Below are 26,969 nucleotides of genomic sequence, written 5' to 3'. Positions count from 1 at the left end.
GCATACACCTCATTACTGACATTCCACTCGATCGAACATGGACATGGCGTTGTTGTGTGTGGGTACTATTTATACAATGCTTGTAATATTAGGTGTGGAAAATAGGGTGTGCGGGATACCAACTACAACTATTGGTGTTTGACAGGTCACCTCACTACACCTGTAATACTGTGAGCAACATCAAGACTCGGCCCACGTTAGGATTTTCCCTTTGTATCTCTTAGATTCCACGACCACCAAAGGCTACATAAGAGATCCACAGCCACCACATCTGGGTTGATACTTGATTATGCATGAAGGTGACGGAAGATGGTGGCAACGAACAAGGAACCATGGATACCGATGTCAAGGATTGATACCTATCCATGAGATCACATAGACAGATGAGCAAATACAGAAGAGTGTTAGAAAGAATTCAAGCGGAAGCAGTGATGGCCACTGGAACTTGAATGTTCGCTTGTGGATTTCGCGTTAAACCTATCAATGGATGACGTATGGTGGTGGATTGATCTACAAATGGCTGGGGCAACGTATATTAATAGGTGATAGGTATTTCATTTGGCATCCTATGATACTTCGACTAGTGTTATCAATGTTTACTCGTGATAATGGTTGCATTCGACGTATGAGTGTACGTGTGTGCGGTCGAATGAATAAAATGTCCCATTCGTTACATCTATGCTAGTCTCTTTTTAACCATCCAAGACAGCCGTTGAGCACACCATCATCATCATCATCATCATCATCATCATCATCATCATTGCTTGCTGTAACAAAGGTTAAAATCACAAGCTACAATGTTAGCCTTTTAAACACCAAGCATGTTGTTCGGATGGTATTTGAATCCATCATAGCTTGGTCGTGCAACTTTAGCATGTGAAACATGCAGCAACGTCCGTGTGGGGAAATGGTCTGTGCACATCCCAATTTTCATCTCCGCGAATAACCTTACTTTTGACATCCACCATCAATCCTCGCTTTCATTGTACAACATGACCATGATTCATTGTCTTTTAATCATTGTATTGATAAGGTGATACGTGATAGTATGGAGCTTTGATTGCATGTTGATGCGAGCGAGTGTTGCTAAGATACAGCCGTCGCTTAGTATATCCATGCCAACGTCGTTCCTGAAACCTCATATTTTATTCTTCTTCAGAACCATAGCTATTGATAATACATGATACGTTTTATCCCTATCCAAAAGAACTACTTCCATCGATCAAGTTGCAATGCTGAGGATCCATAGCTTCCTTTGCCGGATACACCACCAATGTCCTTGACTGGAGAGAGGAGGACACGAGAACGACTTGTGCTCTGTGGACACCGAGTGAAATACCTTGACGGTAACCGGGAACACCTTATTTGTACCTTTGTTGCAAATCACTTAACGCATGTGCCTCTTCCATTGAGGTAGTCTCTGTAGACGATTTCAAGCGAGATCTGGAGTAGCAATTCCAATAGTAAACCGATCGCTGCCATTGCAACGAGCCCCGATCGCAAGTTAGAAGCGCGATTGTTAGAACGTTTGACATGTGAACGCAAGTTAAAGACAAAGAAAGTGTGGAAGATCACAATGAGAATAGAGAAGTACGAGACGTCTTTATAGCTTTTAAAACAGGATACCCAACAATGTTACTACTTTAAATAAACAACAATGACTAGTCTAAAGCAATAGCTATGTCCTGGGGGTTTTTCTTGTAGAGGCTCAGAAAAGACCGCTAATGTCACTCATGGGATAATAATCAGTGGGTACACGTTATCATCATTGCCTAAACCGGCGCCATACGTCGTTGAAACCTTGTCCTTGTTCCTATGAGCTAAAGACATAAAGTGAGTGAAAGACATTACGAGAAGTGGGAAAGCACAACTTACAAAAAGAAAAAAAAGAGGTGAGAGGAGCGTGAAGAAGAGAAGAGCGGAAAAGAGGGCCATTTTATAGCTGCGTACCGCAGTCAACCTCCATTTCGAATCCCCGCCCCCACAACCTCCCCCACCTCACACACACGCGCACGCTTGCACACACGCACACGCTTACACGCATACACTCGATTACTGACATCCTACCTTATCTGGACATAATATGGGCGTTGTTGTGTGTGGGTACTATTTATACAATGCTTGTATATTAGGCAGGAAAAATAGGTTGGGTAGGCTGGATACGCGAAGACCACAACTATTTGCGTTTGATACATCGCCTCACCAATTCCGAAACAGCCATGAGCAACATCAAGATCCGGCCCACGTTAGGATTTTTCCCTTTGTACCTCTCGAATTCCACGACCACCAAAGGCTACATAAGAGATCCACAGCCACCACATCTGGGTTGATACTTGATTATGCGTGCATTGATGGTGACGGAAGATGGTAGCAACGAACAAGGAACCATGGATACCGATGACAAGCATTGATACATGCTCACGAGATCACGTCGACAGATGAGTAAATAAGGAAAGGCGATAAGAGGAATTCAAGCGGAAGCAGTGATGGCCACTGGAACTTGATCGTTCGCTTATGGATTTCGCGTTAAACCTATCAATGGATGACGAATGGTGGATTGGTCTAGAAATGACTGGAGCGACGTATCCCAATAAGTGATAGGATTTGCATTTAGCATTTGATTAGTTTTACCCAATGTTTACTCGTGATAATGGTTGCATTCGACGTATGAGTGTACGTGTGTGCGGTCGAATGAATAAAATGTCCCATTCTTTACGCGTAGTCTCTTAACCATCCAAGGCAGCCGTTGAGCACACCATCATCATCATCATCATTGGTTTTTGCAACAAAGGTTAAAATCACAAGCTACAATATTAGTTTTTTAAACGCCAAGCATGTTGTTCGAGTGACAATCAAATCCATCATAGCTTGGTCGTGCAGCTTTAGCATGTGAAACATGCAGCAACGTCCGTGTGTGGGGAAATGGTCTGTGCACGTCCAATTTCATCTCCGCGATCCGTTTACTTTTGACATCTACCATCAATCCTCGTTTTCATCATGCAGCACGACCGTGAATCATTGTCTTGGAATCCTTTCAATCAATACGAGGATAAGATGGGGCATTTGATTGCATATCTATCCAAGCGATTGTTGCTGAGATACAGCCGTCGTTGGTATCCATGCCAACAATGATGATGTTCCTGAAATCTCATACTTTATTCCTTCTTCGCAACCATAGCTATTGATAATACATGATACGTTTATCCCTATCATAAAGAGCCACTTCCATCGATCAAGGTGCAATGCTGAGGATCCACAGTTTCCTTTGTCGCGTACACCACCAGTGTCCTTGACTGGGGAGAAGAGGATACAAGAACGACTTGTGTTTTGTGGACACCGAGTGAAATACCTTGACGGTAACCGGGAACACCTTAGTGTATCTTTGTTGCAAATCACTTAACGCATGTGCCTCTTCCATTGAGGTAGTCTTGTAGACGATTTCAAACGAGATCTGGTGTAGCAATTCCAAAACTCAACCGATCGCTGCCATTGCAACGAGTCCCGATCGCAAGTTAGAAGCGCGATTGTTAGAACGTTTGACATGTGAACGCAAGTTAAAGACAAAGAAGGTGTGGAAGATCACAATGAGAATAGAGAAGTACGAGAGGTCTTTATAGCTTTTAGAACAGGATACCCAACAACGTTACTACTTTAAATAAACAACAATGCATATACTAGTCTAAAACAATAGCTTGTCCTTGTAAAAGTTTCTTGTATCAGGTCAACTTGATGCAGAGGCTCAGATCGGCGTGTTGTTTTTAGCTCATGGTGCTATCACAGTGCACTAATATTTAATCATCATAGCCCAACCCGGCCTTGTTCCTATGAGCTAAAGGCATAAAGTGAATGAAAGACACGTCTGAAAAGCAAGTGGGAAAGCACAACTTACAAAAAGAAAAAAAGAGGTGAGAGAAGCGTGAAGAAGAGAAGAGGAAAAGAGGGCTATTTTATAGCTGCGCACCGCAGCCAACCCCCATTTCGAATCCCCGCCCCTACAACCACCACCACCACCACCACCACACACGCGCGCACGCTTACACGCAGACGCATACACCTCATTACTGACATTCCACTCAATCGGACATGGGCATGGCGTTGTTATATTTAGGCACAATGTATAGAATGCTTGTAATAGTAGGTGTGGAAAACAGGGTTGGGTAAGTTGGGATACCAAGACTACAAATGTTGGCTATTGACATGGTGTCTTGCTGTAATAAAAAGATTCCTGCTTGTAATACAGCAGTTCCTCGTCAACAATGTTTTATACACAATAATTCAATCGTAGAGATATATATTGTTGATATTAGCAATGGGGGGAATTCAATCGAGCTTGGTGGGGGAATAGTACAATAAAAGAGTAATCATGCTATGTGCTTTTGTTCTTATCCATCAATGTATCCTGATACTCGATTGCAGCCAAGAAAACGGGAAAAGTGACCGATGCTGATAGACTTGGTGTAAGCAACATCAATGCCACGGTCCACTTTGGGATTTTTCCATTATATCTCATGCGATCCACCACCATCCAAAGGCTGCATAAGAGATCAACAGCGACCACATCTGAGCTGATACTGGATTGTGCAGGGTGACGGAAGAAGGTGGCAATGAGGAACCAGGGGACCGATGACAAGGGTTGATCCGTATCCACGAGACCACGTAAGCAAGTAAACCAATGTTGGAGGGTGACAGCAAAACTGCAAGCGGCAGCAGTGATGTAGATAGCGGTGATGGCGATGGAGCGTTGAGTATGGCCGAGTTTGAATTTGCCAGTGAATAGTTCAAAGAGAGGGATAATGAGCACACCATGCATGACAAGTAGATTGGGCAAGAACCAGATTGTATCGGCCACAAAAGGAGATGCCACAACAGTTGCCATGCCAACCCAAACGCACACCAAAAGAACAACAGGTGATGGAAGCGATGCACGATCCGTTTTACCATAAGCCAAGACCACTGCAAAGAAGAGTGCACTTGATGTCGAGATGGCAACCACTTGTCCAAGCAACATGAATGCCCAGGCGTATGGAATATGACGACGAGAGCCTATATATGCAATCTCATCAGCCTCCTTGTTATACCATCCATCACCCCAATGATATCATTATCCCTTACCTTCCAATGCAAGGAAAGGTGTCCAAGTGCCCACTGTAAAGAGACATAGTCGATGACTAAAGAGCCAAGGCCAATCACCCAAACTGACAGTTCGCCAAGCATCGTCAAAGAGGGAGACGCTGTGGAGCCAATGGGAAACGGCATTCAACGAGAAGGATTCACGCGTTCCAGCTTGCCATTCGTTGTAGCTGTAAATAAAATACTTGATCATGTAGGTCCATGTCGCGAGTAGAGACAAGAGAGCTCCAATGCCAAAGATGAGAGAGCCAACGTGTTGTTTATGTTGAAAAGCTTGAAAAAGAGTTGGAGAAATACGCCATAGCAAAAGGGCAATGAAACCAAAGTAAGACGCGAGGATACCAACGTCAACGGGGTAATCCATATTGGAAAGAAAAGCTTTGATGAATAGCCACCAGCACGCGCGTGCATGGATAATGATGACAACATGGCTTGTCACATGCATTCCTCCTCCATCACCTCTCCCCCTCATCACCACCAATAGACAATGAGACATCAATAAACGACACAAAGAGAGCTAATAAAGACATTCTTACCACTTTTGTGACACCTGCACACAAACACAAACACTCAAAGGATCGGCAACAACAACGATGCAAGGCAAATACATACCCGCACATGGGAGATCAGCATATGCTAGTTGCACTTGCAAGCATAAACTGCAACTTTGTTGAGGGGACCACATGACATAAATCGAATGCCACATGTCAATTGATGTTAGCTTACTACTACTACTGCTGCTGCTGCTGATCATCCTCATTCAATAGTTGTTATAGATAGTAGCAGCAACAATATCATCCCTTTTTATTCACAATGCCTCCTTCATCTTCATTTTCGGAAACCAAACCCACAGGTGTCTTTCCACAATCGCCCCTGGTTTCCCTTGCTGAACTCCCCTTTTGCTTTTGCTCCTTTTCCAAAATAAATATCTGGCGAGACTTTTTTGCTTTTTTTCTCCCTTGATGCTGTTTACCGACAATGGAAGAAGACGAAGGTATCCATCACCATCATCATCATCATCTCGATATTCTTCATATGTACCCACCTCATCATCATCACCATTATTCTTTCCATTTCACTAGAGCGGCCATGCTATGACAGAGGCAATGGATCACCCTATTGTTCACCCATCCCAACCGATACTTGGAAAAACGGCACCCAGCATCAATTCGTTTGGAACTATAAGCAAGTAGCTCTATACTATCGACACTCGTTCATGAAAGACTTGTATACTCATACGACCCTTTTTTGTAGCCATCCATTCTATGTGACATCTGTAAGTTGACATCTTCATGAAAAATGTCAAATTGAGTGGATACTTAGATATACGCATAGGAATACCTTAGCCTTTACCTGTATTACAAGGAGAACTACGCTTATCAACCCGTCAAAAATTGGACCTCCATTCGCCGTGCGGATGGTACACTTGCTGTGCAAGTTGACAATTCATGGTTTCCACCCAACACGACTCGCACACCCGTTTACGGTTATTACCTACCAGCAGGCATGAACCCGCTGAAAGAATTATCCAATCCAGAATCACAATACCCTCATCCTTTTAATTTCACAATTGAACGTAAGTCTTGTTGACCTTCATCTTTATACATCATCTCCCTTCTTCTCCTGCTGCTGCTGTTGCTGTTGCTGCTATACAATCCCTGTTCTCATTTCCCCCCAAACTTTCCCTTACGCACCCACCAGCATCATTCATTGGATTACTACCCTATGCTGATTTCTTCTTGTTACTGCTATTAGGACCCCAATTACCATCACTGGATGATTCCTCAGGAGGTGGTGGTCACCATTCATCTTTACCTGGATGGGCGATTGCGCTTATCACTGTATTCAGTATAGGTGCTGTAGCACTGGCAGCATTCCTTTTAGCACTTTGTATCCGCCGTCGTCGACATGATCAGCAACAACATCATCATGATATATACCCTGTTGGGTATGATCCATATCACCATGACGACGAACATCATCAACAACAACAACCTGTTATGCGTGGTGTTAGTACTACTACGGATACGGGTTCATCCATTTATTCAACGACACCTATGATGCATGCCACGTTTTCAGCTCCACGTTTATCAAGCGGCAATTACTCTTCACGTCGGTCCTCTAATGCTATGGCACCTCCTAATACTGCTGCCATCCTCAATAATCGAAGCGCTGTATCACATAGCACATCTTCATTCATTACGGATGCACCTGTACCCAGCACAGCTTCCTCTTCACGTCTCGCTGATAGTACATTTATGTGGATGGTGGATTCATCATCACAAGAACATACAACAACAATGGAGGAACAACGAAGACGGCAATTGGGTGAAGCCTTACTAGCTCAGCAGTTATCTGAAGAAGAAGGCGCTTCTGTTAAGCATGCTGAAAAACGACCCATCACAGTCAATGGTATTAGAAGTGAGGAAAGTAGAGCTGTGCTTGAGGAACGTTAGAAGAAGAAGCAGTAGTAGTAGCAGCCCACAAAACCCAATTTAATAACAACCAACGAACTATACATTTATATATATACTTTTAAAGCTTAAGTTCAGCTAAAATACGACTACAAATGTTCTTGTAGAGAAAAGGATCCCCGCTAACACGTCGAAATTGTAGTCCGTGCATGCCCAGTAGCCAGGATACCTTGACAATGTAGATTTCAAACCGTACAATCAAATCGGGCACCGTCACATGAGACGTTGCAGCAACACCACCACCACTTGTAGTTGAATCATCCGGTACCTTGTCATCATCTTTTTTGACACGCTTCATATCAATGCTGGGCATATGTACACATTCAAATCGGCCACGACTTTCTCGCCACTTCACACCAATGCGTTCCAGTACACGTATCAAATCAGCCCGAATCACGGATGGATGTTTGGTGGATGTTGTGGTGACTGAAAACAATCCCTTTAGGAATACTTGTTTCACTGTTTCATCGGCCGTTCCTCGAGATGCTGATGTGCTATCACCATGGGCACTCACAGGGAAAGCTTGTTCATGATTGTGAGGTGGAGGTTCATTGTTCTCTCTATTGGATACGTCGTCGCTTTTTCGAGTCTCTATAGCTGTGTTGGCTTGTTGTTGTTGTTGCTGTTGTTGACCAATTTCAGGTGGTAATGCTTGTGCAGGTGCTTTGCCAGATGCAATTGTACGAGAAGCTTCATTGGCCATAAGAGGATTGGCACCTGTTACTGTTGCTTGTCGTGGTCGTCGTTGTGGATGGGGTCGTTTGGTGGAATTTGCATGAGCATTGGCACTGCCAGCTCTGCCAAGTAAATGGCTAACCTTGTCTCCAAAACTTGATCCATGTTGATGATGTTCATTGCTGCTTTGATGATGATGATGATGGGTTGTTTTGCCTTTGTCGGAAGTGGATGGGATCATAATGGGTGCAATCGCAGCGTTCAATTCAGCACTTGTACGTTCTCGTTTCCTTTCAGTGGATGATCGATGTAATGCATGACTCAGTCTTCGGAATACGTTGTTGCCATGTTCGCTGCTGCTATCATCGTCGATCAATGAGCTGTCGGAAGCTTTACTACGCCTTGATTTGATACGCTGTAATCCACTTTCCAACAAGTTGGGTCTATCAGCTTGGATAATATGCCCCTCTTCATCCACTCGAATGTTCGTACGTCCACGTCGACCAAATGCGACACCTGCTGTTGTTGTGCCTCTTCCAGAATACATTGAATCCTTATGTGCGAATAATGTGTGCTCAATTGGTGTGTCCACTGGATGGGCTGCTGTCTCAGGCATCGGGATATCAGGGACACGGAAAGCACCTGTGGGTGATGATGATGATATTCCTGTTGCTGCTGTTGCATCATTATCATAAGAGCCTGTACTGCTAACAGATATTCGTGGGTTGTCAGGATCCGAAGATGTTGCAGCACGTCTCTCACGTTCCATGCGTTCTTTGACAAGGTAATAAATGGATACAAGTGGGTGATAAGCGGCGGGTATGGATTGAGGATCGTCATTTGGCATTGCATACGATTTCTTGCTCGAGGGTATAGGTGAATGTGTCGTAAGACGAGACGTTAAATAATGATGCTGTTGATGTTGATGATGATGATCTCGCGTTCGTTTGGCAAGTGTCTTGGCTGCTTTTTGATATTCATCAGAGGTGATAATATTCTCAAGTTGTTGTTTGATCTCGGCTTCTGTTCCAAATCCAAAGCCTGTCATATTGCGAATCACTTCCATATCCACCGGCAACATGAGTGGTGCTCGATCGGGCAAATGATTGTCGACAGGGCCATCATAACCACGATTCATCCATGGATGTACACTGATCTCTGATATGGTGCAACGATGATTTGGATTGGTCACAAGCATCCGTGAAAGTAGATTCTTGCATTCTATATATCGTACATAGCATGTTAACATTCACATCACTAATGCATCCCTCTTCATGCTTACCTGAACTAAGATGGCTGGGATATTCAACATGACCTCGTTTGATTTTAGCATGCAATGCTGGCATACTTTGGTCGTCGAATGGCACCTTTCCACACACAAGGACGTATAAAACAATGCCAAAACTCCATACATCGACTTCTGGACCTGTGTACGCTTTTGCATTGAGAAGCTCCGGTGCTGCAAAATAGAGTGAACCGCAAAAGGTAGAAAGGTGATCTCGTGGAGAAAAGAGATTGGATAGACCAAAGTCGATGATTTTGACATGGCCGGATTGGGAAATCAGGATATTCTCGATCTTCAAATCTGCATAGACAAAAGGTTAGCTAGCATCCTTTTACTGCTTTGTTTCCCAACTTGCCTCGATGCACGATAGAATTCCTGTGACAATAATCTATACCTTGGTTTTAGTCATTGTCCTTCCTTTCTTTCATCCATTGACATACCTAGAGCGCTGACAATTTGACGTGCAAAACGCCGAGCATGTTTTTCCTTGAGCCTGCCATGGGAAATGATATAATCCAACAATTGACCACCGCCGACGTATTCCATAAACAAGTAGTAGTATGGATCAAGCACGACCATCTCCTTGAGGCTGACAATGTATGGATGATACAATAGCAACATGATGCTAGCTTCTCGTATGGTTCTGATCTCTCGATTCTCATCCTTATCCTTGGTGCTACTACTCTTCTCATTGGCAAAGGTTCGAGGTACAATCTTGACAGCAAGCTATAAAAAGATGATTTGATTAGGTACCTCGTGGGAGACAATACAACACAATACACGTGGAACGGACCTTCTCTTGTGTGATATTATGCATAGCCAGCTTGACCTTGCCCATGGAGCCTGATCCCAGAGTACTGACAAGCGTATAATTGCCAATCACCTTGCGTGGTTTAGGACGTTGCTTCATGCTGGCGCTACGAGAAGGCGTGGTGTTGATTGCCTTTGTGGTGGTAGGTTGTTGTGGTGGTGGAGCAGCAGCAGAACTGGCATGGGAAGAAGCCACGGGGGAGATGGATTTGCTACGGTGATAACTTGAGGATGGGCTAACCCGTTCTTCATAGGATGGTTCAATGTCTGTAATGGTCTCTACTTGCTGATCAGACACGGCATGGTCGTCATTCAAAGTGTGTTGGTGGTGGTGGTCTGCTGCAAACATGCTTTGGTCTCTCTCTCCTCCGCACCAAGATGGGATTATCTCATTCTTAACCCCCCCCAACCACCACACGCATATATGTATATTACCCTCTCTCTTTATTTTAAGCGCTCGGCGCTTTACTGCACGAGTTTACTATACACATACACACACACACCACATACTTAATGCCACATTATACAAATAAATCATCCTTTTATCATCATTACCACTATCACTATCGTTGCTATTGTAGATCGGATGGATTGAATGCACACACACACGTGGCTTACAAGTCATAAGCCCATTGTTGTTGGTCGTCATTGTCCCATGCTATCCAATGATCATGTGGATCACCCATTGTTTATCTCTTGTGCAGCTTCTCTTGTATCACAGTAACCATGGAGATAACAACGAACCCAACGCATTCGTGTTGCACAGACAATGTAGCTTCAAAGGTCTGCATGGTAATGCATGGTTGATGGCAGCTATCAGAATACCGTTCCCTAGCCGACGTATAATTTTATCGAGCCTCGGTTACCTTGATCGGCCCTTTTTAAGATCACCCATAACTGGGATCAAACTTGACAACTTACCTTAATCATCTTGCTACTGCTCAAGTACCTAATTCTCATGTTAAAATCTTGATGAATGGATTCATGTCGTGATATCTGAACTCCAATTAAACACTGCTACTACTGCTACTGCCCATGTATGTACATGACAACATCATTGGTCCTGGAAAGCAGGAGCTAAAAGCCAACATAGGGCACATGAAATCCATCCAAATCAACTGAATGCCTTTATTCACGAATCATCACATATCAAGAATCATCCAAATCAACGTCTTATGTATCATTTTAGCTTTGAGAACAATGCACCTGCATAAAGAGCACAGTGAAAGATCTCTAATTTCAGCCTCTCTCATTTCGTTCTTTTTATCCTTCCCACCCTCCTGTTTATAGAATGGCGCATGCCCAATGTTATGGTTCCCTTCATCTTGTAGGGGAGATAGCGAATGAAACATGTGGTTGGTTGTTGACGCACGGCCCGAAATCTGGCAGAAGACAATGTGACACGAACCATTATTGACATTGGTCAGCGTCCTCGTTCGTCTTGACCCTTCTCTCTCCGCACATTCAAGCAAATGGCATTGCTGAGGAAACTCATTCTATCCACGGTCACCATCGTTGCGCTGTATACGGTACATACCAATAGAAATGGAGCAAGCGTCATCTTGGCACATGGCTCACTGAACAATGTAGGCATGCGTGGGCTTGCTTTGCTTACCAGGTCCCCAGCGTTTGTAAGCTTTCTTCAACGCGTTTTCTATATGATGATTAACCATGTATCAGTATGATCTTTCTCAACAAGATTCAAACACCTTCAAGTCTCCATATCCCTGAATCATATGGCTTTGCACGTAAGGATTGGATGGATTGGCAACATAAAAAGGCAGCATCACGCTTACACGAATATGCATGCATGCATAGACAACAAGATCAGAAACTTTCAAATCACGACTTCAGACAACATCACACTTGGTAAGAGAGAGAGAAAAAAGGGAGGGAGAGGTGGGGGGGAGCAACAATGTCGTACGTGTTCATGCCAATGTATCCTTGTTTTTATAAAAGGCGCGTGGCACATTTTACCATCCTCGTATCACTTGCAACATGGTTTGCGGGATATCCAAGGCGTACCAGAGACATCGGTGTATGAGAAGGCATTGTCCGACCCCAAGTTCGAGACTCTTGTATACTTTCACGGCAATGCCATGAACCGTGCCGCACCTTGGCGTATTGATCTTTACAAGGTACAGCAAAGAAAACGCGTACATGATATCCAAATGGGCTAATCCCATCTTCTTTTATTAGCGTTTGAGTGACAAGTTTGATCGTTTGAATATCATCACAATTGATTATCGAGGGTTTGGCGATTCTGGTAAGTTTGTCCTATTTTGAGTTGCGTGGGTGGCAGGGTAGGATGCAACCGTAACACGTTTTATTCGCTGTATATAGATGGCTATCCTTCGGAAAGTGGACTTAAACTGGATGCTCAGGCTGTTATTGACTGGCTGGCGGAAAGAAATGGTAAAGAAACTTGTCGATCATTGGGAAAAAGGATAACAAGAGAGAGGGGAGAGGAGAAGGGATGTTGCGACACAAGATATGACTGATGATACGATTATGTGTATGTAGTACCTTCTCAAAAGATCACTCTTCTTGGCCATTCTTTGGGTAATGTATATGGATTTGATATGTACATGGCAATCATGGAGCTTGTGCTTACCTTTGGCATCGTTTGTTTAGGTACTGGAGTAGCAACCACATTAGCGAGCGAGATGACAGCAGCGGGTAAGGAAAATTAAACAAAAAGGAAAAAGCCCACAGCACCATCAGTACGACGATTGCTTCTGGGTTGCACAGACATGAACACAAACTCACGGCCCATGGTAATTAGGCAAACCACCCAAGACTCTTATTCTCAAGGCAGCTTATAGCTCATTGCCAAATCTTATCTTTGAGTATCGCATCTTCAACAGCATACCACTTTTGGGTCCCTTGCAAGCCTTCCCAGCAGCACAAAGTGAGTCATGACCTTTGGAAGGAAAAGATGGCAGGGTAATTGACAATGATGATCCTTCAACAGAATGGATGCTTGAGTACCTGGAACACAAGTTTGATTCAGCGTCGCGCATTGAGGTAAAACGAATTTGAGCACATGAGCAAAATATGGGTTACTCATTCATCAATCTTTGTGTTTGGAAAAATATACTTAAAGCATGTTCAAGCACCCATCCTCATTGTATACGGTGCCACTGACCTCGAAATCCCCGGCCATAATTCACATTTGCTGTTCCACCGTGCAGTGCAAGGTTCACAAGAACAAGAAACATTGGTGTCTGAATGGCTCGAGAATAGCCCGAAACGTGTCATACCCAACGAGGCCATAGTGTACCAACATGATAATGTGCGCCTGGTGCAACTTGAATATGCTGGCCATAACGATGGTAAGGGAGAAAATGTGGCTGACACTGATGGTGCATTGAACGAGAGATCCTCCTGAAACTAATCTTGCTGAAACCAATATAGTGGGATACTATGACTACACCTTCCAAGCGATGGCTGAAGTGACTGGATGGCACATGCCTCATCAAACAAAGCTTTTCCCTTGGTAATAAGAGGAGGAAGAGGAAGATTCTATCTCGCTCGCTCTCTCACTCTCTCTCGCTACTATCATTGTCTTTATTATGGTTACCCCATTCATCCATCCATTTGGGATTGTGTTGTGTACAGATCGGAAGGGTATCTGTGAATAAATTCTCAATGTAGATTGTTTGATTGGACTTGTTCTGGTTTGCTCTCTTCTCTCTTTTTTGACATTTTACGATTCGACCCGTGCCCACGCCTTCTTTTATTTTTTAATCAAATCCCCCACTCGTTTCATTTCATTATTCACCCCCCCTTCTCTTCCACATCAACTTTCTCTCTCTCGCTCTCTTCCCATATTGAGAGGTTAACAATGGGTAACGCGCCTTCCCAACCTCCTGTTTCGGATGCTGTATCCTCAAGTTTATCACCACGTGCACAACAACGACTCTCTCAGGCACCAACATACATGAACTTTTTCGAAGCAGCAGCTGTAGCTCCCTCTGCACCAGCAAGCCGACCCAAAAAACGGCCATCAACAACAAGCGATAAGAGTAGCACTCGATCTGGCAGTAGCAACTCATCCGGTCGAGTAAGCAACAACGAGAAACGAGTACCACGATCCACAGCAACAAGCATCAGCAACGGCCAAGGATCAGTATTCTCGGAAGGATCATCTACTTTATTATCCTCTTTGGGTGCATCGACTGATAAGCAACAACAACAACAACAACAGCAACAACAATTAAACAAAGATCTCAAGCTCGAATACGCTACTATCGATGAACGCCGTTATCTTTGCGATCCTGATGCACGCTATTTTTTACCCTGCGACGAAGAGGAGTCGGATCGCTTGGTGATCATGGTATGAAAAAAGTCAGCTGCAGCTACAATAACCGCGGCCCCCATCAACCATCACTTTTTTATCCAACACACTAACTTCTTTGGCTATCTTTTTTAGCATTTCATGCTCAAGTATGCATTTGGTGGGAATTTTAAGGCCCCTATTAGTGACATACTTGGGAGCCCAGGGCGTCATCGTGTCTTGGATATCGGCAATGGACCTGGCACATGGTAGGTTTTGTTTCAATCAAGCTATCCAAGAGATGTGAATGGCTTTGAGAAATCTTATCAATGATATTCTTTTTCTTCGGACAAAATAATAGGGTGCTCGAAATGGCTAGTGATTTTCCCAATACAGGTAACGTAGCTGTGTGTGCACCCACTTCAATGGGACATAAACCCGGGAATTATCCATGGGTATTATACCATAACCAAAAGCTTATTCATTCATTCACACATTTGCTTACATCATTTAGTGATCTACGGCATTGACTTGGTGCCAATGTTTCCCAACACCATAAAGCCCAAGAATGCAAAGTTTCTTCATCACAACATTCTCAAAGACTTGCCGTTTCCTGATAACTCGTTCGACTACGTTCATATGAGATTGATGTTATGCAACTTGACCCAAGCCCAGCTCGTCCACCTGCTTTCAGAGATTAGTCGCATCCTCAAACCATCGGCATTTGTGGAACTTGTTGACGTGGAATACCGTGTACAACGTCCGGGACCTTTGACCGAGGCATTGCTCAACAAGAAATGTATGTGTGGTGTATATGGCACATAGCAGTATATCTCTTACTCACTCACACATGCCTTACATAGTGTACCAAACGATGCGTTCACATGATGTGGATTTTCAACTTTGCCATCAGCTTTCAACACTCCTTATGACACAAGGTGGCGGATTCATTGATGTGAATCAAGATCGTGTTACCATTCCCCTTGGATGGGGTGGCCAATTAGGTCAAATTCATGCACAAAACATCGAAACCTTTTATCAAACATTGCATCCGCTTATTCGCAATGCCACCACGCTGCCTGAACATCCACAAGGTATGACCGAAACAGTGGTGCGTCAAGCCATGCTCGAATGCCAAAAGTATCAATCCCATCTCAATTGGTATACATGGGTTGGGCAAAAACCTGCAGCCGATCCAACAGCAGCACCTCCCACCCCATCGACAACAAGCAACATCAGTGCAGGCAGTGTTGTTGCCATGTCACCTTCATCATCCACCTCCTCTACTACCGCATCATCCAACACCACATCGACACGAGGACCCACCAACAACAAACGCATGGTGATGGCAGCATCGGGTCCTGCTATCGTTGAAGAAACGTGGGAATCGATCAATGAGTTTATCGACGGCTATGTTGAGTAAACAAACAAACATCGGCTTTGTTGCCCGACACACATATCCTTGCCATATCCCGACGACTACAACAACTATCATTTTATATCGTGACATCCGTTTTGTACATATATCCGTCACATACACCACCAACCCATTCCATTCCCTTACGCCCTCGCCCCCACCCCACCTCGTTGTCTACTCTACTATATACATTACGGCATAATTCTTTTGCATATCAAATACAAGACCATCCAACCTCTTTTTTTATTCTAACAATGCTTTTTACTTTGTACAATGTCTAATGAGCAGCACATTTACCAGTGAGGGCTTTATGTGCCTCAGCCAGTTGTTCTTCTAGTGCTTTGATCCTTTCCTGCAAATCGATATCCTTGGTCTCAAGACCATTCTTTTCAGACTCTAGCACAGCCACGCGTGTTGTAAGACGTGCATTATCATTCTCCAATTCGTTGACGCGGTTCTCAAGTGCTTCCATTTTGAGCATCTTTTTCATCCGTGATCGACGTGCAGCATCCGTATTACGTTGGCGTTTACGTACTACTTCTTCTGATTCTTCAGATGAGTCGTGAGATAGAAGGGAGGTCTTGCGTTTCATGCAGGATGATGACATTGGGTTGTTGCTGTTGTTACCATGAGCAATGGTAGGCATGATGGTGGTGGTGGTCTTTGGCATAATAGGTACAGGCCACAAACGTCGATGTTGTGGTGTTGTTGTTGGTGGTGGCGATGAGGGTGAAGTGGAGGAAGGTTCATCCTTGATAGGTGTCAAAGGTGGTGATGCAGGGAACAATTGCGTTGTATCAGATGGCGTTGTGGGGGGTGGTGACATGTTGGATGATGATGAGGATGGTGTTTGTGCTGATGTTGTTGATTCAGGTGTCAAGACACCAGCACGTTGCAACTCATCCAATAGCCACATGTCAAGAAGGAATGGATCATCAATGTTGGGTTGTTGTTGTTGTTGTGTAGGTGGCAGGGCAAATTCAAAAGGAATGAATGGTTCGTGTGCGGGGAACATGGTAGTGGTGGTAGCGTTTTGTGTTGTCATGTTTCTTTTTTTTTCTGTTTTCTGTTGTTTCGCTGATCTTTGTTTTTTTGTTCTTTTTCTTTTTTCTATTATTGTCCAGAGTCGTGTGTAGTGCGATGTATCTTGACAGTGCAGGTGGAAGGCTCGTCAGTGGTATAGGCGAAGAAAGGCTTGTTGGGTTGGGCGTTGGAGTAAAACAGTTGCTTGCGGGAAACAAAGAAAAACATGGGATGTCCGGTGTCGATGTAGTTGTTGGTTCTCTTCTTTTCTTTTTTATAGGATACGATGTGTAAAGAGGAAAAAGTTACGCTATAACAGCAATCATCAAAGGGGATTAACTGAAAAGAGAAAGAGAGAGAGTGTGTCAAAAAGAGGGGTTGAGACCTGAAGATCTATGTCTGATATAAATGTGGGCTACTCTCCACATATGGCAATTAGCAGCACGATGGCTGTTTCACATGACCTTTTGTTTCCGAGATGCAGGCGCCGGTCGAACCTTGTCACTTAAGCAACCTATACTGCATGCTTTTTCTCACACTTTGCGCAACATAGGTTGGCTATTTTGACGTATCGAACGTGCCCCATGGCCTGAACGCCCAACTAAAGGAATTCACGTGTGCAATTGGATCGACCAAATCATTGTAGTATCCTACCACTTTTACTACTAAGTACCCATTCATCCATCAATATCATGCGTCGTCATGTGTCGTCATGCATAACATGGTTGGCTTGATGATGACAAGCTGCCCTTCCTTGTTACCATGTCATCATCTTTTGATCTAGGTATATTCTTATCTACATCACCATCATTTCAAGGATGACAAAAGATCTATATCTCCCATTCTCTTATCGTACGGTGTGTCCGCAACTCCGAAAAAGACAATATACCCGGCCAGAGCTGATAAAAAGTGAACGCATGTGGACGCATGTACAAGCATCAGTCATAAACAATTGAGCATGTGAAAACCCGTCATCCTCGGATTTATGAATCGTACCTTGATGTGCAGTGAAAGGATACATAATGGATCCACTTGTATAGATGCTTATACAACCATCATTCTTTAAATGACTTTTACTTTCTCACACATTATTACCACGGTGATGCGACATACTCAGCTTTGTTCACTGTATATGGCAGTTCATGTCGCTATAATGAGTTGTTCGCTTTCCCACATTAGTTTAAGGAGAGAACCAGAATCATGGATGCAACCATCCACCAGCACAAGACATGAAGCGTCAAGTAGCGTCTTGTTGATATTATACGTACGCTGGCTAGATCAACAAATCAAGCTGATAATGACGCCTATAATGGATACCATCTCTAAGATCATCATATCATCACTATAATCGGTCTTTTGCACGATAATGAAATATAACGTAATCACAGCGTTCCCAGATTGGTTCGCGTTTGTCATGAACAAGATGAGGCGGAGCATACTATACAAAGACCGTATGTGTGGTCAACATGATCCTCGGGTAGTCAGCCCGACGTGAGAGAGAGATAGGTATAGACACTACGTTGACATTCATCACCGTGGGTTAAAACATGTTCTAGAGCACGCATAGACAATATCATTTCTACCCTTTCATTATTCTTGACTTTACTATTTTAGTACACAATGATTGGTAAAATGGCCTTCTTCATGATGTCCCCCTTTTCCTTTTGGTCTCCCGATTCTTCACGTGTTGTTGATAATGGCATTGTTGTCATCATTTGCAGCTTGCAGCTTTGTGGGGATGGAAGGCATCTTGATTGAATAGCACTGCAAATCCCTTGCATTGAGGTCGTACAAAGCCTTTGATTTGGATCTCTTGTACTCATTGGAGGCACGAGCGTTCTTTTCCACCAGCAGTTTCCGACCCATGACCATGACTCACGGCACCATTCCAAACTCTCCCCTCTGGATCAAAGCCTGGTTCCTCATTAGCTCGCTCGTTGTATTGTGGGTAAGTCCATTCGCAAAAACCCTTCGAATCTCTTGTACTCAAATGAATGTTGCGGCATGTAGGATGCTGGCTACTGTTTGTCGAGGTACAATATCTATATCAACACGAACCCATCAGCATGGATTAACGTTTATGTATATACAAAGACCCCATAGCATGGAAGGTGGCAAATGGAACGCTATATGGCGACCTTACAACTTGTATGCCAAGGTACTACACAACTTTGATTAGCATCCATCTTACTAAACAACCCCGTGTAGATTGATACGTTCTATGGCATTGAAGCTCTTGAAGCGCAGGATGGATTTACTAGTGCACAAGGTAAATGCATCGTGTAAAGGAGGAGCTTTTTCGGATACCATCATATTAACTTGGGATTAAGCTTTCATGAACTTGGTCGAGTCAGCATTGAACTTTGCATACCTTGGGATGATCACCTATCGACCCTTGACAAAGACTGGACAGGCCAACCTCGTGGGATTTACAGCAGCTTCGTTGACTGTGGCCAAGACGGTGCTCTATTGGCTTGTGGAATTGTTTAGCGGTATGCAGCACACAGGACACAATGAATTGCGTGATTTTATCGTTCTTTGGGTGGTAAGTGGGAATGGGATCTTTGTACGATATCACACGTTGCTGATGTCTATACAATAATAGATTCCTAATGGTGCATGGATTCTTGTCCCTGGGATGATTATGGTTGCTTTGGGACGCGACTTGTTTGCTCGATTGGATCAGCAGCAGCAGGATAAGAGCAAGGCAGAGTAATTCGATCTTATGTATCATTCACACTACTACCCTATCTATCTTTATTGTATCATGATCTCAAATATACCAGAGAATTGTCTATGTAATGGTTGCTATGGAAACAAAGATGGGTGGGTCAATGCACACATACTTGATCGGCCATTCAAAATGCGGGGTTGCTGGGTCCGCTGGGTAATGATCAGCTGCAATTGAGCGAGCAGTAGCTTTCCCTTTCTGATTAAATCCATTCGCCATGGGTACGTACTATTAGCAGTAGTAGCAATGAATGCTGATATCAAAGATGGGAGAGCGGCTGTAACGAGAAAATGAATCGATGAATACGGATGGATACAGATGAATGGATGGATGGATGGGTGGATGGATTGGACCTACTTGGATACTCATACAACAACTTGCTGTCATGTAGGTAAAGGACAACCAAGAGGTTTGAATGCCGCCCGTAAGCTTCGTGTTCACCGTCGTGAGCAACGCTGGGCTGACAAGCAGTACAAGAAGCGTGCCATTGGTACCGCTTTCAAGTCTTCTCCTTTCGCTGGCTCCTCCCACGCTAAGGGTATCGTCCTTGAAAAGATGTAAGGCAACTCGATCGGTTTCTCTCTATTGGATGAGGACAATGTTGACAATGATATTTATACAATAGTGGTGTCGAAGCTAAGCAGCCCAACTCTGCCATTCGTAAGTGTGTCCGTGTCCAACTTATCAAGAACGGCAAGAAGATCACTGCTTTCGTTCCCAACGACGGTTGTTTGAACTACGTTGATGAAAACGACGAAGTCTTGATTGCCGGTTTCGGTCGTAAGGGTCGTGCCGTTGGTGATATTCCTGGTGTCCGTTTCAAGGTTGTCAAGGTTGCCGGTGTCTCTCTTCTCGCCTTGTACAAGGAAAAGAAGGAGAAGCCCAGATCATAAATAAACACACCACCCATCGACGATTGCTTTTTATTCATCACCATTCAACGTTTCGAGAACTTTTTGTGGATTTGGGAAAGAGCGTCTCGATCATTGGAATTAGGCAACGAGAAATGCATCAACAACAATATGAGTTATGAAAGAGGGATAAGGTGTAAGTGTATTATAAAAAAGCTGATATCCATGGCTGGTATCTATCTTCAAATGGGGGGGATAACAAAGTTGGGGAATGGAATGGGGTCATTTAGGCTTGTCCTCCATGAAGCTCGCCTTGCAATTGCTGAAGGAGTCTATTGGAATAGAATGGTTTAGAGAGAGATGAAAAAAGGATTGGTGCATGATTGCTTACTTTGCAAGTTGACTATTCTCATCCTGGTACGAAGCGCATTTCGTTAATAGCTCATCAGCTTGTTGCTCGAATTGTTGTATGCGTTTCTATAATAAAGAGTGTGAGCATGATTCATCATCCATGTAATTATGTATATGGCTTACTTGATAATCCTCAATCCTGGTTTCAAAATCCTTGATCTTTTCTCGATGCTCTGTACGCACATCTTCCATTTCCTTCATTTTACCAGCTGTGATGGTTTTGACACGATAGGCATACTCTTCCAATTCATGATCCTTGAGATCCACCATCTTTTGATATTGTTGATGCAAAACTTGAAGCTCCTTTTTGTGTTGCTCTACAGCTTCCAAGAGACGTTTCTATATGCAAGCATTAGCAAGAGCACTAGCATACATTTACGATGATACTTACATCATCAGTGCTCTGTGCAGCGTGAAGCTGTTCTTTGGTTGACTTGATCTCATCTCTCAATTCCTGAAGCTCTCGTGCCTTTTCATGTCCCAAGCGATTAAGCTGAGTATCACGTGTTTCTTGTAATTCAGCAACGCGTCGATGTAACTCTTCAATCTCTCGTTGACGTGCTTGTAACTTTTCCTCGCATGTACGATGATCTCCTCCTGATTGTTGTAGTAGCATGTTCTCACTAGATGCCTTTCGGGATGATGTCCGCTGTTCCAAACGTGCTGTAGCTGCCTCAAGTGAACTTTGCAAATCCTCAACCTGAGTCAACAAGGATGTGACCTGCTGAGCCTGGTTATCCATCTCGTTCTCTTGTGCTTCGCTCTTGGCCATCCATTCCTCAAGTGCAATTTCATGTTGCTCACGTTGTTCTTCAAGAGCTTGTGCATGGTCACGTTGCATATCCTGAATCACAGTTTGCAGTCGACTGATTTCTTGTTGTGCAGCACGATGTTTATCAAGCCATGCTTCAGCCGTATCATCATTGCCACTCTGCAATTGTTGCATTTCCTCTCGATAGCGTCGTTCGGTCGCCTCAGCTGATTGTTGCATTTGCCGTTTGTACTCATCAAACTCATTCTGGGTGTCGCTCAATTGTCTCTCGAGTCGTCGCAAATGGCTGAGACTATTCGAATCTTCCATGGCCTTTTCAAGATCAGCGAGTCGTTGCTCAACCGCCTTCTTTTCATCCAAGACAACCTGCAATTTCTCCTATTGTATGTAACCTCAATCAACACTCACATCTTTTAAAGCATCATCCTTTCCTACCTGGTGATCCTTTTGTGCTTGATCAAGACGAGTTTCATGCTCCTTAATCAATGTCTCAACTTTGCGCTCGTGGTCATTCGTCAACGATTCAGCTTTTTGTTCTTGATCCTTTGTGAGTGAATTGATCTTCTCCTCATGCTCGGCTATCAAACGTTGCATCTCATCCTTGAGCCTTTGCTCATGCTGCTGGTTCAATTGTTCCATCTCCTTCTTGTAACGAGCATCAAGATCCTCATGGGTTGTATCACGTAGCTCCTTTTCCACGGGCAATGAGTCGACAATGGTATGCATAAGCTGGATGGATGTCCGTTCTTTCCTCACCTCTGCTGCTGTGGTATCCTGAATCTATTTGAATTAGTATTAGCTCGTATTGGGACAATGTGATCCTATTTGCACTTACCGTTGCTGATCTTTCATCGTGAGCTTCTTTCAGCTGTTGGCGGACACTATCGATTTCCGACTGATACTAGAATGTGAAACATTTTGGATGCATTAGTCAAATTCATGCAATAAAGGTCTGTGCACTTACCTGATTTTTAAGCTTGTCCATATCGAGCTTGACTTCTTTTTCAGAATCAACTGAGGAGTCGCATGGAATAAGCATCGAAGATGATGACAACATGGGCGTAGTAGGATCAAAAGACTTTTCTGATTCTGACAAATCAGCCATCTTAGCTTGCATCTCTTGGATCAATTGTTCCTTGCTCTCCAACTGCTTTTCCTTATCGGCAAGCTATAATGATAAAACAATGTATTAACATCAAACAATGAAAATCACATGACCCTTTTTTCATTGGATACTTTGCCATTTTCTCAAGCTCCTTGATCTGTTGCTCCTTAGCCACGATAGCTGAGCTGGAGGGTGAAGGAGAGGCAGCAGCAGCAGTTGAGGGTGGTGTAGAAGAACGTTGCTTGCTAATAGTGGATGCTCTTGCTCGAGGAACAGGGGTTGTTGGTGGTTGAGTGGATGATGTGCCTACTACTGAACGTCGCTTGGCAGCAGTGGCAGCTGTGGGTGAAGGTGTTGCTGTGGCTCGAGAGGCTGCTGCTCTCGCAGTGTTGATGGCAGCTGGTGTTTTTCGAGTTGTCGATGCTGATCGTGTCACTGAATTACTCGTGGATCGTTGAACAGTGGGAGACAATGGGGGTTTTTGTTGTGCGGCTGCAGAAGAAGTGCCCACCATGGACAATGGACGTGGTCGTGTTGTGCCTGGTGTCTTTGAAGCACGAGTCCCTGTAATGCTAGCTCGTCGATTAACACCAGTAGTAGAAGATTGAGTTGAAGAAGCCTTGTTGCTGGTGGGGGTTGGCGACGCGGGTTGAATACCGAGTTCTGCCAGTGTCGAACGTCGTTTGGATGCAGTTGACGAAGTTCTACTGGTATTGCTTGACATTTGATAAAATGATAGTGGCGGGAATATGCAAAGAAGAAAAGGAGCAAAATGTGTGATGTGATGTCTTTTGTTAATGTAACACGAAGGAGATAAGGTTGTTTTTTCATGCTACTACGACTGCCAAATCGTTTATTATAGTCTCACGAATACACGTCTGCAAATGAGAATACGAGTGATTAAAACTGCAAAGGCTGCTGCAAGGGTCATTGTGCCAGCAAAGAGAATGGGTGCCAACCATGCACCTGTATCAAGATGCAGCATACCCACAATGCTGGTACCAAAGAGATGCCCAAACATGGATAAGAAATAGGATAATCCAACTCCTTGCTGAATTCGCTCATATCCAACTAGTTCAGCTGCAATCACAGGCTGCAGCCCTGAAAATACACCGCTCGTAAGCCCAAATAGTACAAGATACGCCATGTATACTGGCACTGTATTTGCTTCTTGCCATAGTGTCATTGTAAACACCCCTTGTTTACCATTATCAGCCATACGTAATATAAAGTTATCATTCCATTTACCTGATGCAAACGTTGTAGCAATGACAACATTCATCCGCCCACAGCCATGATCTCCCAACCACCCAAATAGGATGCGTGCTACACCATTAGCACCTTCCACAATAGATAAACACAAGGATGCCAACTCTGGACTAGCCCCAATGGCTGATGCATAGGATGGTGAAAGGAATATGGGTGCAACATAGCCAAATGGTGCAAGAAATGAATGCAACAAGTAAAAATTATAGGACCAATTGAACATGTTGGTGTTGTTGGATCGATCGTCAAAGGTCTTTTGTTGGTCTTGTTGCTGTTGATCAGCGTGTAATGAGATTCCGCGTGTGCGGATCAGAATAGTACCAGCACCAGTGAGCACAATGCCGATACCACCGAGCACACGCAAAGCGTTTCGATAACCGAGATGAAGTATGAGGGTCTCGATAACGGGTGAAAAAACCATTGGACCGAGACATGTGCCGCTTGCTGCAATTCCTGTAGCAAATGCACGTAATCGTTTAAAGTAGTATGATGGCAATGTGGATGATCCTGTGTAGCACAACCCTACACCAATACCTAGCATGGCCCCTTGTGTACCATACAACATCCATAATTCGTTTGCAAAACTTGCTAGGACCATGCTCAAAGGACATAGTACGGCTCCAATAGCGACCATTCCTCGAAAACCAAGATAACGTACCAACCATGGCGATACAAGACCCATGCCAAGTACAATGGCACTCGCTGACGTTCCAACAAATGCAATTCGAAACTCGTCCGTTTGTCCTGCATAGACATCCAAATATCTATGATGATAATTATCCTATGAGCTTTCTTTCTCTAATTACAACATTTCATTGACCTAGTACTTACAGCACTTGAAAGATGCCCCAGCTTACCAACACACCCCATGTATAAAAGTTGATTATAAAGGTACCAAGCACTGTCAGCCACCCTGGATTGCGTATCCCCTCTGATAAGGATTCTCGTATTGTTTCGGTATCTTCTTCGTCAAGTGAATTTGGCTCTTTGTTTTCCTTTTGGTGCAGCGAATCTACAGGTGTGACAGAGTAGGTGCTGCTGGTAACACTCCCAGTCGACTGCTGTTGAATAGTGTTGTCGTCGTCGGTAGCCGCCGTATCCATGGTCATGTTGTTGCTATGCAACGTGCCTGGATGCTGCAAGGGAAAGGGAAGAACAATAATGATCATCAGGGGCAGCTGTTTTGCCCCCGCTATTTTGTATAAGGTACATGCATCATGATCAGTGTGGATAGCATTTGCTGTTAGCTTTGCATAATAACCTTGCCATGTCCTTTTTATGGCTTTCAAGTTGCAAAATTCATTTATTTGTAGCTGAATTATGATGATGATCGGATATGTTGGGGTCTTGGCTCTTACCAATAATGACATTTGAAATAGTCGCAGCTCGATATTGGTGCCGTGATTGAGATTTGACAAACACCTTGGTGTCACTTTTATATCTGCAATAGCTCTATTAGTATACGAGAAGGCTCGAGAGTGATCCACAGTGTGATGTATTGCATGAAATAACGCTTCACTTTCTTTGAAATGAATGAGCTTGTAAGTGAATAGGCATGCAAGCATACGTTATAAGCATTTACTCTGAATTGTGAGGAGCAAGGAACTACAATTGGCTGCATAGAGCCCCACAAGCTGGAGCCTACATATAAACACACATTGAATAGCAAATGGTGGGCCTGACTAATTGCCATCCTCATATGGATTGATAGTACAGAATTAGGTTGATAGATGAATATCGTATTTTGCATGCAATAATGTTCATGGCTGCATGAATAAAGGACCCATCATCATTATTAATCATGATGGATGCATGATCCATTGATGTCCTTTCTTCAATGTTTGCATTGCCTAGGTGACTCCAAGTCCCTTTATTTTCGTTGCTACCATCCAGTCATCTCTAACCTTTTAATAAACCCTCACACCAACAAAAAAAAAACATCCCACAACACCTGTCGTCTTTCTTTTTGGATCCACACAGGATAATAGACGACTTCCACGAAGGAGATAATGACCACGAAGGATAGATAGACCACACAGGAATAGGACCACGAAGGAATAAGACCACACAGGAATAGGACCACGAAGGAGAATAGTGCCACACAGGCAAATAGACAATAAAGTAAAGAGAACGTAAGATAATGTTTTATTCTATGAGATGGTCCACTATTTATAATTGTTGGATGGGGCTAAGTATATCAAGATGGCTAAGTAATATGGATGTGGCGAAGTAATGATGGAGGGCGCAGCATAAAGGAGATAAGATGATAAAGATGTATAAAAAGATAATACCGATCAAGAAGATCTGGTATGTTGCTGCGACACACCCAAATCCTAGCCCACCCATAAATAAAACTTGTCCCGGGCATAAAAAGGGTTGGCCCCAGAGCGACTCGAACGCCCAACCTTCCGATCTGGAGTCGGATGCACTGCCATTTGTGCTATGGAACCTTGGTTTTCTTTGTTTCGGAAGTTACATGAAGTATCCAAGAGCTTCCTTTTGCGAAAACCAAAAAAGTAGTCCAATTGGGATGAAAATTGTACCGTGATGCAGCGGATTAAACGTAGATTATGATGATAAAAGCAATGTATGGATATGGGAGGTCAATGTTGTGTAATTTTGAGTTGAAGGATGAAAGATCAATCATTGGTAGGAGGATGGGTGGTGATCAAGTCTTATGAGTAACTTGATCTCTACATAGTTGGATGTAACTAGGCTCTAGTAAGTATTGTGACTAGAT

The 26,969-nt window shown here is 43.7% G+C and overlaps 10 protein-coding genes and 1 non-coding gene across 11 annotated transcripts; 5 read left to right on the top strand and 6 right to left on the bottom strand.

The window, feature by feature from the left end:
* Positions 1-4,366: 4,366 nt before the first annotated feature.
* On the bottom strand, positions 4,367-5,494 carry O0I10_005249 (uncharacterized protein; the record flags this gene model as incomplete). The annotated part of the gene is made up of 2 exons (XM_058485294.1): positions 4,367-5,043; positions 5,113-5,494. 2 exons carry the CDS (start codon positions 5,492-5,494, stop codon positions 4,367-4,369), a joined length of 1,059 nt encoding a protein of 352 aa, XP_058343780.1.
* An 852-nt stretch (positions 5,495-6,346) lies between these two features.
* On the top strand, positions 6,347-7,586 carry O0I10_005248 (uncharacterized protein; the record flags this gene model as incomplete). The annotated part of the gene is made up of 3 exons (XM_058485293.1): positions 6,347-6,406; positions 6,466-6,706; positions 6,886-7,586. 3 exons carry the CDS (start codon positions 6,347-6,349, stop codon positions 7,584-7,586), a joined length of 1,002 nt encoding a protein of 333 aa, XP_058343779.1.
* Positions 7,587-7,665: 79 nt separating this feature from the next.
* On the bottom strand, positions 7,666-10,723 carry O0I10_005247 (uncharacterized protein; the record flags this gene model as incomplete). The annotated part of the gene is made up of 5 exons (XM_058485292.1): positions 7,666-9,500; positions 9,562-9,864; positions 9,920-9,952; positions 10,005-10,290; positions 10,358-10,723. The coding sequence occupies 5 exons, from the start codon at positions 10,721-10,723 to the stop codon at positions 7,666-7,668; spliced, it is 2,823 nt and encodes a 940-aa protein (XP_058343778.1).
* Positions 10,724-11,846: 1,123 nt separating this feature from the next.
* Positions 11,847-13,877, top strand: O0I10_005246 (uncharacterized protein; the record flags this gene model as incomplete). The annotated part of the gene is made up of 13 exons (XM_058485291.1): positions 11,847-11,903; positions 11,965-12,005; positions 12,055-12,122; positions 12,193-12,243; positions 12,334-12,512; positions 12,574-12,640; positions 12,718-12,789; positions 12,898-12,936; positions 13,009-13,053; positions 13,160-13,285; positions 13,349-13,401; positions 13,481-13,709; positions 13,792-13,877. 13 exons carry the CDS (start codon positions 11,847-11,849, stop codon positions 13,875-13,877), a joined length of 1,113 nt encoding a protein of 370 aa, XP_058343777.1.
* A 344-nt stretch (positions 13,878-14,221) lies between these two features.
* On the top strand, positions 14,222-16,076 carry O0I10_005245 (uncharacterized protein; the record flags this gene model as incomplete). The annotated part of the gene is made up of 5 exons (XM_058485290.1): positions 14,222-14,713; positions 14,810-14,922; positions 15,015-15,049; positions 15,168-15,452; positions 15,517-16,076. The coding sequence occupies 5 exons, from the start codon at positions 14,222-14,224 to the stop codon at positions 16,074-16,076; spliced, it is 1,485 nt and encodes a 494-aa protein (XP_058343776.1).
* A 271-nt stretch (positions 16,077-16,347) lies between these two features.
* Positions 16,348-17,115, bottom strand: O0I10_005244 (uncharacterized protein; the record flags this gene model as incomplete). The annotated part of the gene is made up of 1 exon (XM_058485289.1): positions 16,348-17,115. One exon carries the CDS (start codon positions 17,113-17,115, stop codon positions 16,348-16,350), a length of 768 nt encoding a protein of 255 aa, XP_058343775.1.
* A 1,842-nt stretch (positions 17,116-18,957) lies between these two features.
* Positions 18,958-19,809, top strand: O0I10_005243 (uncharacterized protein; the record flags this gene model as incomplete). Its single annotated transcript, XM_058485288.1, has 6 exons — positions 18,958-19,041; positions 19,104-19,126; positions 19,188-19,251; positions 19,302-19,362; positions 19,424-19,638; positions 19,699-19,809. 6 exons carry the CDS (start codon positions 18,958-18,960, stop codon positions 19,807-19,809), a joined length of 558 nt encoding a protein of 185 aa, XP_058343774.1.
* Positions 19,810-20,041: 232 nt separating this feature from the next.
* On the top strand, positions 20,042-20,717 carry O0I10_005242 (40S ribosomal protein S23; the record flags this gene model as incomplete). Its single annotated transcript, XM_058485287.1, has 3 exons — positions 20,042-20,045; positions 20,216-20,381; positions 20,450-20,717. 3 exons carry the CDS (start codon positions 20,042-20,044, stop codon positions 20,715-20,717), a joined length of 438 nt encoding a protein of 145 aa, XP_058343773.1.
* Positions 20,718-20,961: 244 nt separating this feature from the next.
* On the bottom strand, positions 20,962-23,687 carry O0I10_005241 (uncharacterized protein; the record flags this gene model as incomplete). Its single annotated transcript, XM_058485286.1, has 8 exons — positions 20,962-21,007; positions 21,067-21,152; positions 21,210-21,425; positions 21,478-22,236; positions 22,294-22,638; positions 22,694-22,759; positions 22,823-23,026; positions 23,100-23,687. 8 exons carry the CDS (start codon positions 23,685-23,687, stop codon positions 20,962-20,964), a joined length of 2,310 nt encoding a protein of 769 aa, XP_058343772.1.
* Positions 23,688-23,819: 132 nt separating this feature from the next.
* On the bottom strand, positions 23,820-25,338 carry O0I10_005240 (uncharacterized protein; the record flags this gene model as incomplete). Its single annotated transcript, XM_058485285.1, has 3 exons — positions 23,820-24,160; positions 24,212-24,993; positions 25,061-25,338. The coding sequence occupies 3 exons, from the start codon at positions 25,336-25,338 to the stop codon at positions 23,820-23,822; spliced, it is 1,401 nt and encodes a 466-aa protein (XP_058343771.1).
* Positions 25,339-26,606: 1,268 nt separating this feature from the next.
* O0I10_005239 lies at positions 26,607-26,679 on the bottom strand. The gene has a single exon. It is a non-coding gene; the product is annotated as a tRNA-Trp (tRNA).
* Between the last annotated feature and the right edge of the window lie 290 nt (positions 26,680-26,969).

The sequence above is a fragment of the Lichtheimia ornata genome, assembly GCF_029851405.1.
Source record: "Lichtheimia ornata isolate CBS 291.66 chromosome Unknown scaffold00021, whole genome shotgun sequence".
Taxonomy (NCBI): domain Eukaryota; kingdom Fungi; phylum Mucoromycota; class Mucoromycetes; order Mucorales; family Lichtheimiaceae; genus Lichtheimia; species Lichtheimia ornata.
This window is presented reverse-complemented; position numbering and strand designations above follow the sequence as displayed.